Raw genomic sequence first — 15,231 nt, forward strand, 5'->3', positions numbered from 1 at the left:
GGCCATGTCCTGTTTCGTTGTGTTGCAGTTACAGAGGTGTGTAGTCAGAAGATATCCTTGTGCATCCAGTTTAGGTTTTAGGTTTTGTGTGATTGAACATTACCTGTGGAGAGGTAGAAAAGAGGTAGAAAGAAGTAGAGGTAGAAAGAAGTAAGAAAACTACTTGCTTGGACTTCTGCTTGCATTTTTCTTTATGGGCTATGCTGGGAAAACTTGTATGTTGCAAACACTAAATTATGTAGACAGTAACTGAAATCATTACCTCTTTCTTGTGTGCTTTCATTAAGAGCAAAATAGATACCGTTGTATCAGAAAAGCAATAAAGTTAATTTTTAACAGAGGTGAATCAATACAACACACACATATGTAATTAAATGGGATAATTAACTACAGTTTTCTGTCAGATTTTAATTTTTCCAATGTACAGAGTATTTCCAGATATTTTTGCGGATGCTAGTTAGAGCAGCTCTAAGTATTTAGATGCATGTTGGATCTATTCCTCATTAAGAAAACATCAGTCTAAAGCATTAGCTTTTGACTATCTCATATCTAAATTTTATTTGAATGTCTATTTTCTTTGTTTTTGAGAATGTAACACATTCTGGAAGACACAAAGGACACAAATGGCACATAAACCGTCAAAACAGCTGGCTTGGAGATATTCTGGACTGGCAAGATGTTGCATCCTTTGTTCATGATAACATTGAAACATTTCTCTCCGTACGTATTCTTTGCACTTACTTTGAAATTGGCCTAATTTTTAACTGATAGTAATTTCTCCTTGGAGTGCCATAAGGTTATGGATTGAAGTAAATGGAAAATTATGGCTGTTAGTGTTATTTACAATTATCTAATCAATTATTGAAAGCTTATTTAAGATATAACTGTAAAATAAACAGAAATGTTTATGATAAAGAAGCTCTTGTACTTTCAGTATGGATACCAGCTTCCCAGACATCTTCCTGAGGCAGATTGTTACCTGTGTCACCTGCAAGCTGATTCTCAATGCATTATTTTATGTAGTCTTTTCTCTTTAAAGAAGAAACCAATTGGTTTAGGTTATAACTAAAGAAGCTATTGACTTAAGAGGTTGTGACAACAAAGTCGAGCAATAAAAGCAAGGGGCTTATCTTTTTTTTTTTTTTTCCTCAAATTATTATTATTTGTTGGGTTGAAAGCAGCTTATTATTCTCTTCTTTTATGAAAGTCCTGTGGAGAATGAAATTAATGTTTTACACAGTATGAATTCCTGAAGAAAAACATTTCACCTTATGAGGAGAAAAAGAGGAAGAACTGAAAGCAATCCAGATTGAAGTGCTTCACTAAAAAATCATGTTAAATCCAAAATGCTTAATACACAGAGTCAATCCTCAATATAGTCCATCTTTGACTTGAGCTGTTGTCATTACTAGAAGTATCTTCAATTTTGGAGCACTATTATTTAAACCTATCTGCCACTATAGCATTCTAGTGGATGCAGTTAGAGCTAGTATTTGCCTCCAAGAAGTTCTTGATTTAGACTGATAGGCATGTGTGCTTTTTGTGTCCTCCCCCAATTGTTGCTTAAGTTGTTACAGCTTCTACTATAGACAAAGATGTGAGACAAGGAAGAGTTGAGAGAAACTTTGCTGCAGTAATCCTTTTTTCAGTTAATTATGAAATTTGCTTAATACTTTCTCAAAGTTGGCCATGCATGCCTGAGGCAGAGGGTTTAAAAATGCACAACACATCATGATTTAAAATAAATGTGGAGTTTCCTTCTAGGCAAGAGGCACAGAAGGAGGAGAAACTACCTGATAAGAGTGTGTCATTTGCAGCATTGCTGCACAGTGTTCAGAAACCATGATGTAAAGTATGCTTCAGTAATCTAAGCAGACTAGAGAGAGGCGAAGCAAAGTGTAAAGAGAATAAATATTTAAGAATGAAAAACATTAATATTAAAATTTTCATCTAGCTAACATGATTGCTTTACTTCTAAAACTTGGTTTAGAAGTTCAAGAAAAAAGTGCCAGCAATTGACTTGCTTTCATGTTTATTTCCAGGAACTATTTACTCATCAGCTGTGAGGAAACATCTGTCTTTATTCTCCATATACTCATGTCCTTAATAGCAGACTGTAAACCAGTCAGCTTAGTCTAAAGCTGAAATCCTGATTTCACATCCTTAATGAGCAGTGTTTTCTTTCCTGGCTTGCTCATCTACAGTGCATTGCATAAATATTACTCACACTAGTATTTTAAATTAAAATTGACAAAACTACAGTCTCTGTTCTTGTTTAGGTCATGAAAACTTGGAGTTTATGAAAATAAGAATAGCTTTTGCTTAAGTCTGGTATGTTAAAGCAAGTTTCTTACCTAGCCTAAGATACAAAGCAGCCTTACTGTATTCAGGATTTATGTTCTTACCAGAGCATGAAAACCTTTCTCCTGGTATTTTGAGGTGGAACAATGGGTTACTAGAATGGATTACTGAATTGGGAGGGGTTACTGTTTTAAATTATGTGAGTGCTTTTGGGACCGTATGTTCTGGGGATTTAATTTTTCTTTTGCTTAAGTTCTTTAGTTCGGGTTTTTTGTTTCTTTGGTTTTTTTCCTATTTTATGAAACTTTGGGTGGAGTTTAGACCAGATTAGATGGGGCTTTGGTCTGAGGAAAGGTGACCCTGCCTACGGCAGGACGATTGGGACCAGATGATATTTAAAGTCCCTTTCAACCCAAACTGTTCTATCTTTTTAATTTTTGTTTGAGTGTGTTGTTCATGGGGACAATGAGGTTGAACACTTGAAATCAATGCTAGCTTGAAGTTCTTAAGAATATAGCAAGACACAATACAGTCCCAAAGCTGTGTTGACAGTTTTTTAATGTACAGATAATTTAAAGGTAATGAGATAGCTGTAAAGAACTGGGTGAAGAAGCAGATATACAGCTCTAATGAGATTTCCTCCACTTTTGGAAAAAGAATAAATGTGTATGATTACACTACTTGCATGTAACAAATATTTATGCATAGGTTGGGTTTACCAAAAAGTAACTGTCTTGCTAGCCCCTTCTTGGCTTTCTGAAGTATTTCAGAATAGAACAAATGACAGTTTTCTCTGAAAATACAGCTATTTGACAGTGTCATATTACAGCCACTAGCAGATAAGCTCTTCTCCACTGATGGAAGTCATTAGGAAGTATTCTTCCTCCTTAACACAAGAAGGAGTGTTTGCTGTAAGAAAAATATTAAGAGAAGACAGATGCTAGCGGTTCCCTTCAGGCTTTTCCTGTAATGGAAGAAATTTTCATTTTAGAGTTGAAAGTATATAATTAAATTACTGATGTAGGTGTGCTGGGGAATTGCTGGTGTTCATTTTATTTGTAACAACATGCATGGATTCAACTTTGCAACTTTGAGTATCAGGTAAAGCTTGGAAGGCTTCTGTACCCCTTTCAAAATGTGCTGTTCATTATAGCAGTTATGCTTAGCTGTAGTTCGATGTAGGCAGACCTTAATTATTTTAAAGTAATTTATTATATAAACATGTAAATTGCTTGAAGATTTAATATGAAGATAAGCTTTTCCAAGTCATAGTTTGCTTTTTTTTCTAAAAGCTTTGTTGTTAGCAGCATTGCTGCCTTTTTCCAGTATTAGAAGCAGTAGTGTTAAAAACCAGCGTAATATAATCAGTGATGTGTTTCTGAAGTGGGGTTTATCTCATCTCATTCTTGGCAGAGAGAGCAAGAGTGGAGCCTCACTTATTTTGCACCCCATACTTCACTCTAAGGAAGTTTATCAGATGGATGAAATAGGCAGCATGTAGCTGGACTATTAAGACTTAATTTCTGAAAAATAAAAAAGACTCATTCTTTCTTCGCTCATCTGCTCTTCCATTCATAACCCTTTTTCTCCATTTCTTGTATGCTTGTAGCATTAAGAAAGTGAATTGCTGCTGGCTAAACCTGTGAATGATGACTCAGAGCTCCCTTGATGTTACATGAGACATTGCTAACGTCTTCTTAATTTGATCTTTTGGCTCCTTGCACAAGAATACTCATCATTCCACCAGCAGGTGGTATCTCATTCAGAGATCTCCCAGACAGGAAGACAGAAGACTTTTCACAAAGATACACAGCAAGTTTCAGCTTAGTTAGGTTTCCCTTTCCGTGCTTTTAGCATGACTGATCTGTGCATTTTAAATCAAGTCAGTTTCTCAAATATTTCACTGAGATACTACAAATCCTAATATTTTCTCTGGCTTCAGCAATTTCTTCAAGTAATTTCATAAGTTTATAGCAGCTCAGTCCATTTCTCAGTAATATATCAACTAGCACGTTGAGTTGGGGTTTTTTTCATCTTTGTGTCCAATTTTATTCCCTTTATATAGAATGGAGTTAGGTACACAGTTTTATGTGACTTCCAGTTTTCTGACTTGAAGTTCTCAGCAAATTACTGTTCTGGTCAAGTGCCTTTTACCCTCATTTTCAGATGTTGACCAGTTAAAAAGTGGCCAAGAGGACACCCTAGAAGCCTGAGAACATTGTGTACAGTTTTGCTTTCTTGTCTGTTACATATTGGAAAGGTACAGTAACTGATACTGATGGTAGCACAGTGCAGTGTGATGTATAAGAGAGTCCTGAATTCTGTACAGCTTTGTAGCTCTTTTAAACACTGATCCCTTACAGCTGCTTACAGAGCAGTGGTTTGGGGAAAGAGGTTTTCTGTTATTTAATAGTAAAATAGGAACGAAAAGTAATGTAATGTTATTGGATAAATATTCACACTTTGTTGTGCTTTGCAGAACTCAGCTGGGAAGGTGTTAACAGTTCTTTGTGTGTTGTAGGTGAGCTCATTAACTCAGCTGCAGTAGGCTCTGGGAATCAAACAGCATTATGAACTCTGAGGTGCAGCTGCATGTAATTTGATTTTGTGAGTGGTAGGGAAGTATTTGAGCACTTTCTGATACTGTATTCAGTAATGATTAATGTCTGCTATGTCTGTCTCCTCACCTTAGCTATGAAAAGCTTGTATCTTGAAATTTTAATGATACATATGTGTAATGAGGAGTTACTCTCATTGGAGACGAGTCCTAAAAGATGCAGTTGCTTTCATAGGACATGCCAAAGCTGTAGAAAGGCATTATCTGCACTTAGTCTAAAGCAGATGCTGGCGATAACTAGTCCAACAGTTCCAATCACTGACTCCACCAAACAAGGATGTTCACGTAGGAGAATCGTTCCTTATGCGAACTGAACAGCCTGATACCTACATTTAAACTACCTGCAGTTGTACAATCCTGGTGTTATAAATGCAAAGGCAGATTTGGGTTAAATAAAAACAATTTATTATAAAACAATTTCTATAAAAAAATAAACAATGAGGGAAAACCACAATAAAACAAACAGCGCAGCGCTGGGTGGACAGGGGTCTATACCTAAAGGTATAGGTGTTCCCAAATCCACGAAGGAGGGTAAACTGTCTGGGGTTTTTATAGGGATTTTTAGCCTTGAGGCCAAATTCCAGGCAGGCACCATTCATCAACAGTCCTTGATTGTCGTATGAATTGATTTCCTGGCATTGGAGAATAGAGTCGAATGGACGTCCGGACCGAGTTCTCCTCATATGTAAAAGTAATTCTGAGTGGCTCTTGTGGTTCAGGCCATCCGGATGGGATGGCTGGATCCGGGTTGGAGCCGATGGATTTTTGGGCTGGTTTTTTCCTTTTGTTTACTTGATGGCTCCCCCCAACGGTAGCCCGCAAGGCGAGGTGTTCGGTGTCCGGTGATGAATATCTCGTCGGTGCCCTCTCCGTTTTGGCTTGATGTTTTCGTGTCCTGTCTATTCTTCCCTGTTGATGGTCACCGAGCCTGTCCTTGTCAGTTTGAGGAGTTTTTTTTTTTTTTTTCCTGTCAGCTTGATGGGGCCGCGTCCTGTCTATTCTTTTGTTGATGGGCGCCGGCTAGGATCGTTATCCTTTGAGTGGGAATTCGTGGCTAGATCTGGGAAGGGCTTGTGTGTCATACTGTATTTTATTATTTTATATCATTATTGTTATATACATTTATTTAGATTTTTTACGAATTTTTACAAGTTCATTTCTCACAGTCCCCGCCTAATAATTCATTACATTAAAAAATTCGTGTTATTTCATCCAATTTTGCAGGGGAGGACTATAATTTTTTTACTCACATTCATCTTCTTCCAGTCTGTTAACGGAATTCTCACTATATGCTTGTGCCAGGTGTATATTTATTTTCAAACTTCTTTAAGGCTTTAATCACATTTTCGTTTTCTTTTTCCTCCTCTAATTTCATTAGTTTAGAGAGAGGAGTAGGTCTCCCTTGCGCTTTCTCAGGATCAATTGGAAGTGTGGCAATCTGCATTCCTTGCACAACAGAGTGAATTAGTCTGATGAAGCAAGGAATTAAGCAGGGAAGGAAAATGATTCCGGCAACTGAACAAGTGATGAAAAATACTAGCTTCTTCTACCAAGCCCCTTGCCCGAATATCTGGTCCCACCAGGAGGCTTGTAGGATTGAATTCCATTTTTGGACTGGCACATGAGCTACCTTTTTAATTTCAGCAGCCAATCCTTTTATTGTTTCTCTGTAATCGTCTATTTCCATACAACACTCGGATTCGTTGTATCTGCCACACACTCCTCCCTCCTCGGCTAGCAAATAATCGAGAGCTAGTCTGTTTTGATACACAAAAGCTCTCATTTGTGAATGTTGTTTGGCTAGGAGTTTTAGGGCTTCTGAAGTGTGGTTGGAAACTATCTCTACCACCGCTTGCAACTTGATAAGTCTGTTGAGGAGATAAATGGGGGTTCTGTAACCCCAGCTGCCATCATTTGCTTAAGTAGCGGGCCCGTAATATTGAATGATCCTTTTGGCAGGTCATTCTTCCTCGTTCTACTTCTGGTTGCCTCCCGCTATTGGTAGTTTCCGTTTTAATTCCCTCCTTTGTCTGTTTAATGTCTCAAAGAGAGGGGCTCAATGATTTACTCTCTGTTTTAGGTAGAGTAAAGAAAAAGGACCGAATTATTCCAAGTGTGCAGGATCCTTTCCATTTTCTGGGTAGCTCGCTGTATGCCTTTTTCCACATATCCAATATATACTATCAGGAGCTTCCCAACCCTTGTTCAACTTTGCCGGATCATCCCAATATTCCTTCAATCCTATTAGCTCATGGAAGGGATTGGCCCCCGAGTTTTTGTACTAGTAAAGTTCAATTATTTCCATCTATTCACAGTTATTCCCCCGGGAGCGACTCCAATAGCCCGCGGGTGGTTCAGGTTGCCAGGTTTTTGTTTTGCTTTCCGAATTCACCGTGAGTGTGCTTACACACGGGGTATAGCCTACTAAATCAGTGAATTCTTTTCTCTCTGGTCTTTGTTTTGTTTTTGATATTTTAGAGCCTTCTCATTTTTAGAAGTTACTCTGGGGTTAGTTCCTCTCCCTTCCAAGGCTATTTTTCAGCTGATTTTAAACCGCCACAGATCTAACAGTTAGATAGACCTAATTCTGTGGCTATTTCTTGCATTAGATCTATGAAAAGATTCTGGTTGGGGTTTGGCAACCCCCAATTGCTGTATTGTTTCTCTAATTGCTCATAATGTTCACTAAGAGAGTTAAGCCTCTCCTGTTCTAGCTTCTTTTTCCCGCTTCTCGCCTCTTTAACTCTAGGGTTAGTTGTTTTATATTTTGTTTTCAGGGTCCACCCCTTCCTCATCCCTGGAGAAGCAGAATACTTGGTTGAATTGCAAACATACCCGGTCATCACTACTTTTTAACAAATCAAGGATTATCGGTTCATTATTAAAAAAAGCCTTTTTTTCATGTTTTAAATTTCTGCTTTCTCAATATACTTTCCCTCCCATGGTACACATTTTCAAATTCGCTTTATTGTAACATAAAGGGTTAACCGCATAATATGCCAAAAAGGTGGATTGTCTTTTCCCCCCTATCTAGACCGTTTTGTTACATTGACTGCAGATTGGAATTGGGGGAATCATTTCCACTTCTCTCTTATACCTGAAATGGGAATTTTCAGTCTTTCTTTTCATAGGAGTTTTAGACTGCCCGTTCTTAAGCCTTGCCCCTGAGTGGTAACACTGGACTTTCCCCTTTAATTCACAAAGATTATACTGAGTGCTGTTAGACAAACAACGTTCCGGAGGACAGTAGTTAACTATTCGTCTGGTATCTGTGGCAGTCTGACACTGCTCACACTTCTCCAGGAGACGCTCCCCCGGAGGTACTTCGGGAATCATTCTCTCGGCTAAGCACACGGCTAGACTCAGGACAGTCAGGATTCCCCACCGGTGTATCCCTCTGCCTTGCCCTTCGCCCGTATAGAAATATACGGCGGGGATTACCATCTTCTCGGCAGCAAGGATATTCTTCAGGGGCCCTTGTAGTCCTAATGGCGTACCTTCTCTTGAAAGCAGCCCACCGAGACGGACTTAATTGTGTCTGTCCTGCTCGGTACCTTGACTGTCTTTTGGCACTCAATTTTTAAAGTTTTTGCTTTGGAGTCTAGTTTACCTCTAATCCCCTTTTGAAAAAGCAGGTACCACTCAGGAGAGTCAAGTTCTAAAAACCCCGCCCGGGTGACAAGTATTAAGAAACGGCTAGTCAGCTCCTGTTCTTTAGTCAGACAATTGGTACACAGTTTCTTAGGTTTGTACTCTCCCCAACAGTGGGTTACTCAAATTTGTTTACAACAAGCACATTTAAAATGTATAAATGGAAAACAATCACAGTTTGCGTTGATGTAACTTATTTGGTCTGCAGCTCTACGATTTTAGAACAATCATGTACTAATTTTTCTGAATAGAAACTGAGCAGGATTTTTTGTGCAGTGGTTTTTAATTCTAAACCGGGTGAGCTGATTAAGATGGCTTCATATTTTAGAAGCCTGGAATCAGTCAGCCACTTCTCTGCTTTTTGCTGCAATATGTTTTTCACATCGTGGGGAGTGTAAACTACTAGGGGAGGAAAAGTTATTTTCCTTGCTTCTCTTATTAACAGAGCCACTGTTACAATTGCTGGTAAACACGTAGGCCAACCCCGACTGATTGGATTTAAGATCTTTGAAGCCTATAGGCTTCCCTTTGTCTGCCCATTCCTGAGTCAGGACTCCCTGTGTTGTTTGTTTACTCACATTCACGAACAACTGGAATTCTTTATTCGTATCTGGTAGAGTTAGTACTGGGGCAGTCATAAGAACAGTTTTTAATTTCTGGAAATTAGACTCATTCTGTTCAGTCTACTTTAGCTTGTCAGTGTTTAATCTTTCATACAAAAACTTCACTTTTTCACTGAAACCCTCAATTCACTGCCTGCAATATCTTAAGAGCCCTAGAATTTGTCTAATTTGCTTTTTTGTTTTTGGTGCAGGCAATGCAAGGATGCCTGCTACCCTCTTCGGGTCTAATTTTTTTCTTTGAGATATCCAATGTCTGAGGTATTTTATTTTTTATTTCAGGCTCTGTGAATTGCAGCTTGGATTTTGATACTTTCAAACTTTTCTTTCTTAGAAAGTTTAACAAGGTAATCGTGCTTTTCTTCACACTCTCTTCAGTCGGTCTAGCTATTAGCAAGTCATCTACATACTGTGAAAGCTTTGTCCTGTCTTCAAGAGCAAATTGGGTTAACATTTGTTTTAAAGCTTGTCCGAAAAGGTTCGGAGACTTTACAAACTCTTGGGGGAGGACCGTCCACCTTAGCTGTTGCTTACGGTTTGTATCTGGGTCCTCCCACTGAAATGCAAAATAATCTCTACTCCTTTCATCTAGAGGGCAAGTCTAAAAAGCATCTTTCAAATTAATCACACTATACCACACATCTTCTGGTGTGAGTCTATTTGTAAAAGTATAGGGGTTGGCCACCACAGGGAATCTAGTCCGGGTCCTAGCGTTTACTTCTCGTAGGTCCTGGATTAATCGGACGCTATCATCCGTCTTTTTTACAGCCAGGATGGGGGTGTTGTGTTGAGACATGCAAGGCTCTAAAGTATCCCCGTTTAGGAGGTCATCAATTATTTGTTTCAACTCCCTTCTCTCTTTGAATGCTATACTTCAGGGTTTATTTTCTCTTCATTTTTAGGAGTCAACTTAAATATTTTCACCACTAATTCAGAATTTTTAATCAAGATATTAATTCTTAAAGCAACAATCATGTCCCTTCCCAGTAAATTGTAATTTGCTTCTTCTACTAATAGCAAATTCCCTAAGCAAATTTTATTTTCAGATTCTATTTCCACATCTTTTATTATAGGTACTTCAAGGGGTCTCCCTTTGCACCGATTACAAAAAACTTTTTCTCTGCTAGCCACACATCCGTATGGCAATTTCTGCAGGGTACTTTTCTCTGCCCCAGTATCTACAAGAAAACTTACTTCTTGTCGTTAGGGGCCCACTTTTAATTTTATCAAGGGCTTCTTGGATGTTTCTGGTCTCTAAATTAAAGAGCCCCTGACACTCTTAATCTTCTTGAAAAATTTTCTCATCTTTTATTCTTTGTTTACAATTCCGCTGAACGTGTCCTACCTTTTTTACAGTAGTAGCATTTCCGGGGGCTCTCTCCGTGGGGCCGGGGCTGCCCAGTGAGAACTTCGACTTTTTTCCGGGTAGTGTTTTAAACTTACCCTGCATCTGTTCTTGTTTCTGGATTTCTTTTACTGCAGTTACTAAAAACCTTAGCCTGCAATTTCTGCTTCTCATCTTCTCTTCCTCATGTATACTTTTTTTGAGCTTCCCTTAGGAGCTCCTGGAGGCTTTTATCTTGCCACTCCTCGATCTTTTCTAATTTTCTCCTAATGTCCTCCCAAGATTTAGCAACGAATTGTGTTTTTTAACAGAACCTCCCCCACAGGAGAGTTCGGGTCAGTCTCAGAGTAAATCTGTAAACTTTCGCCGTAATCTCTCGATCTATTCAGTGGGTGGTTCCTTTTTTTTCCTTGACACTCTCTAAAAACTTTGCTAATGTTCTGGCCCCTAGGGACCGCTTCTCTTATACCTTGTACAATCATGCTCCTTAAATCCATCATGTTCTATCTGCTTTCCTCTGTTTGTGCATTCCAGCTCGGGCTTGCGCTAGGCCATTCTGGTTACCTGGCATCCCCTGTGGATTGCGTCTGGTCCCCAGTCTCTGATCCCGGCTTGTTTAATCATTTCCCTTTCCTCCGGATTAAACAGTGATCTCAGGATTGCCATAAGATCGTCAAAGGTATAAATGCTACTCCCTAAAAAATTCATCTAACCTCTCAGCCACTCCGAGAGGGTCATTCTAACAACCGCCCCATCTTCTTTTTTAAAATGCTCTTACATCTCCAGAGTTAAGGGGGACATTCACAAAACCGATCACTCCCGGGGCCGTCGGTACTTCCCTAAGAGGGAGCAAACCGGTTGCCCCTCTTCACTCTCTCCCCATTCATTATCTATCATTCTTGCTTTTAAACGGGTTTCTCCTTGGGGGAGGGGAATTGGTGATTGTGTATTGCCTCCCTGTTATTAATTGTGGAATTTCTGCCGCCACCCGGGTGAAGGGAGGGGGCCCCCTCCGTTGTATGGGAGGGTCCCGGTTGTGGCGGATGGAGTGGCAGGGGTGGGTAGGGTTGTCCCCCACCTTGAGCAAAAAAAACCTCCGAGGGAGGTTGCTGTGTGGTTACGGTGTTTACAGGCGGGGAAAGGGGAAGGGGCTGCCGGCATTGCTGCTGGCCCCGACTCTCCCGCTTGAGACACACGTATCTCAGTGGGTTGGTCTCGGGGGCCCAAGGGTGCTGTGGGCATTACTTGATCTGCAGAGGAAGGTCCCGCTGGTCCTCGATACGGCGGTGGTAAGTGATCGAGGGGTTCCCAGGACTCAGTTTTCGACTCACGTTTTTCTTTTTGCTTTATTGGAAATAGCCCTACTCTGGCATTTACCCAGAGCTTAGCGTATTCCTTCTCCTCAGGATCTGAGGGGACTTTGTCCTCCACATAGGAGAACAACTTGTTACACGTCCATTTTTCAAATGTGCCTAACACTGGCCAAGTGAGGTGACTTCTCAACTCCTGTCCTCCCCAAACCTCCATACAATAATGTATTAATTTCTCCTTTGATTTCCCCTTCCTCTGGGGACAATCTTCCCAGTGTTTTAGCATCCACCCCAAGGGACTTTCCAGTGGGATGTCTGGTGATTCCTCCCCCTGATCGGAGGAATCTTTTCCTGTGCTTCTTCCTTGAAGCTTACTCTTTTTTCTGCCCCATACTTCGCAAATATATTCTTACCTTTCTTCGACTTCTCCGTGAGTCGATATCAGTTTCTGCGTTGTGTACTTAGGAATCAAAAATTTGCCGATACTCACCTTTCAGCGAGCTGAGCTGAGGTCTCTTGTAATCGGAACTTTTGATTCTTCCCTGGACCTCTCCCTGGGTCCGTTACTAAGAGGGTTTACCAGCCTCGAGCTCGACAAGACGTCCCTTCCCCTCTTAGTACCTTGCGATCAGTTCCCGAGACACCCTTTGGTCTCAGGTTTTACGAGTGTGTGTCGAGGGAAAAAAAAAAACTTTCACTCTGTATCGCTTCCTTCGCGGCCGGCCATTCCCCTCGCGGGAGGATGGAAACGCGACCTTGAAGTCCGCACTCGCTTCGTGATCAGATCACGTCTCACACACTCGCCCGATCGCCCGCTCAACCAGCAGTACTTACAGCTATTTCCTGCGTGGGTGTCCCTTGTGCGCACTAGACGTTTTACGAGCAAAGTAAGGCCGCGGCTCCCGAAGCTCCGTTGCCTTCCCGAGCTCTCCGATCCGGATTTATCCTTTTTATTGTGGTTTTTACCTCCGCCTAAATTTGGTTCGGATATCGGAACGAACTACGGGGGTTCTTCACTCACCAGGCCGCCAAAATCAGCGGGGGTACCCGTCCCGGGCAGCGAGATTCCCCGCAGTTTCTCCGATCCGAGTCACGGCACCAATCTGTTATAAATGCAAAGGCAGATTTGGGTTAAATAAAAACAATTTATTATAAAACAATTTCTATAAAAAAATAAACAATGAGGGAAAACCACAATAAAACAAACAGCGCAGCGCTGGGTGGACAGGGGTCTATACCTAAAGGTATAGGTGTTCCCAAATCCACGAAGGAGGGTAAACTGTCTGGGGTTTTTATAGGGATTTTTAGCCTTGAGGCCAAATTCCAGGCAGGCACCATTCATCAACAGTCCTTGATTGTCGTATGAATTGATTTCCTGGCATTGGAGAATAGAGTCGAATGGACGTCCGGACCGAGTCTCCTCATATGTAAAGAAATTCTGAGTGGCTCTTGTGGTTCAGGCCATCCGGATGGGATGGCTGGATCCGGGTTGGAGCCGATGGATATTTCGGCTGGATTTTTCCTTTTGTTTACTTGATGGCTTCCCCCAACGGTAGCCCGCAAGGCGAGGTGTTCGGGTCCGGTGATGAATATCTCGTCGGTGCCTCTCCGTTTTGGCTTGATGTTTCGTGTCCTGTCTATTCTTCCCTGTTGATGGTCACCGAGCCTGTCCTTGTCAGTTTGAGGAGTTGTTTTTTTTTTTCCTGTCAGCTTGATGGGCCGCGTCCTGTCTATTCTTTTGTTGATGGGCGCCGGCTAGGATCGTTATCCTTTGAGTGGGAATTCGTGGCTAGATCTGGGAAGGGCTTGTGTGTCATACTGTATTTTATATTTTATATCATTATTGTTATATACATTTATTTAGATTTTTACGAATTTTTACAAGTTCATTTCTCACACTGGTTATCAGGAATAAAGGCTCTGGATAAAACTTCTAGGAAAAGTGTTCAATAAATCCTGCCTATACTGGAGAAACATCCTATTTTGAGGAAAACTTTCACAGTCTCACAAATTCTGTGCTCTCCTCTGGCAGATGGAACAAGTTCCTCTCCTTGTGAACTCTCACTGGTATCAGTTCAGCGTACCTGTTGTGAATGAGGGTTTTAACAATTGCTGTGATGGAAGGCTCTTAAATCCAGCTAGTTTTCTCTTTGGAGCAAAACTTTACTAGACCAGTTTTCATTAACAGCATGCTTCATGCCAATGGTTTGCTTAACAGTCTCCTAATCATTATCTTTATGTACTGAAAGTGGTCAGTCCTTAAAAAACATGCCCTACATATGTGAGGCTAAAAAGCCATCATGATGGTGCTGTGTAGTTAGCACCAATAGAGGCTGTCCTTAATGATCTGAGTCACAAGAGTCTAAATGATCTGACTTAAGAGCTCTTACATATGCAAAGCTGGAACTTGATGGGCATAGTTTTCCCTCAAATTAAGGAGTTTGTCCTTTCATAAGGTGTTTTTGTTCTGGACAACTCCCACCCCTTGACCCCTGACCTGCACTATATGCTGTTATACTTGGGAAAAGTATTACTTTTCCAGGTCATGACAGGTGTCTTGTCCTGTTGTTAGCCTATTGTGTTTTTCCCCCCCTTTCTTAGTTCCTACTTCATTTTCTTGAAGGAAAAGCAGTCCTCCTAGCTTGTATTGTTGTGCATCTTCAATGCTTTCTTACTGAAAGCACTGCTCATGTTTAAGAGGCCTTTGTTTTCAACCTGTATCCCTATTTTCAAGGGCTTTGCTGCTGTTCTGTGATTCAACTCCACACTATAGCAGAAGACCTGTGGCACAGAAGCTCCTGTTCAAATGCCAAGTTCTAGTTCTCAACTTGAGCTGTTGTCATTACTAGAAGTATCTTCAATTTTGGAACACTATTATTTAAACCTATCTGCCACTATAGCATTCTAGTGGATGCAGTTAGAGCTAGTATTTGCCTCCAAGAAGTTCTTGATTTAGACTGATAGGCATGTGTGCTTTTTGTGTCCTCCCTTTTAAGAAGCTTAAATATCTGCAAGGGGAACCTTGCATACAACTTAAGGCCTGCTATTAGCAATGATAGCAATATCCTTCCTGAATACCAGCTGAAAGGCCTGTGCTTCAGCTAAAAGCCATTTCCTCAGAATTCACTGTCCTCTGTGTCTACGGTCCTCATAACATAATGTGCACATGATAATGTTACCTGGGTGCTGCAGGAATTCGGTGCACTGCTGCACCCCCAGAATGAATTTGTAGTCCACAGAGGAAGCAAAGGGACAGGTACCGGTGGGAGAACATTTTTCAGCAGTGTCCTCATCACTTCTAGCCTCACTTGAATTCTCAAGAGACACTAATAAAATCTCTACAAAAGATGATCTTTAACATCCATAATTCCCATTAAATAGTAGGAA

General features: G+C 40.7%; 1 protein-coding gene across 1 annotated transcript in view; it reads left to right on the plus strand.

The window, feature by feature from the left end:
• The window catches only part of TMEM245 (transmembrane protein 245), an 87,977-nt gene that overhangs the window by 38,337 nt on the left and 34,409 nt on the right, over positions 1–15,231 (plus strand). The window contains exon 12 of the mRNA XM_014256801.2: positions 589–720. Within this exon, the coding sequence (XP_014112276.2) occupies positions 589–720 (132 nt within the window). The remainder of the gene's footprint in view (positions 1–588; positions 721–15,231) is intronic.

Source organism: Pseudopodoces humilis, chromosome 1 (assembly GCF_049639895.1).
Source record: "Pseudopodoces humilis isolate 2021_Gansu_Grassland_sample_001 chromosome 1, ASM4963989v1, whole genome shotgun sequence".
NCBI classification, from domain to species: domain Eukaryota; kingdom Metazoa; phylum Chordata; class Aves; order Passeriformes; family Paridae; genus Pseudopodoces; species Pseudopodoces humilis.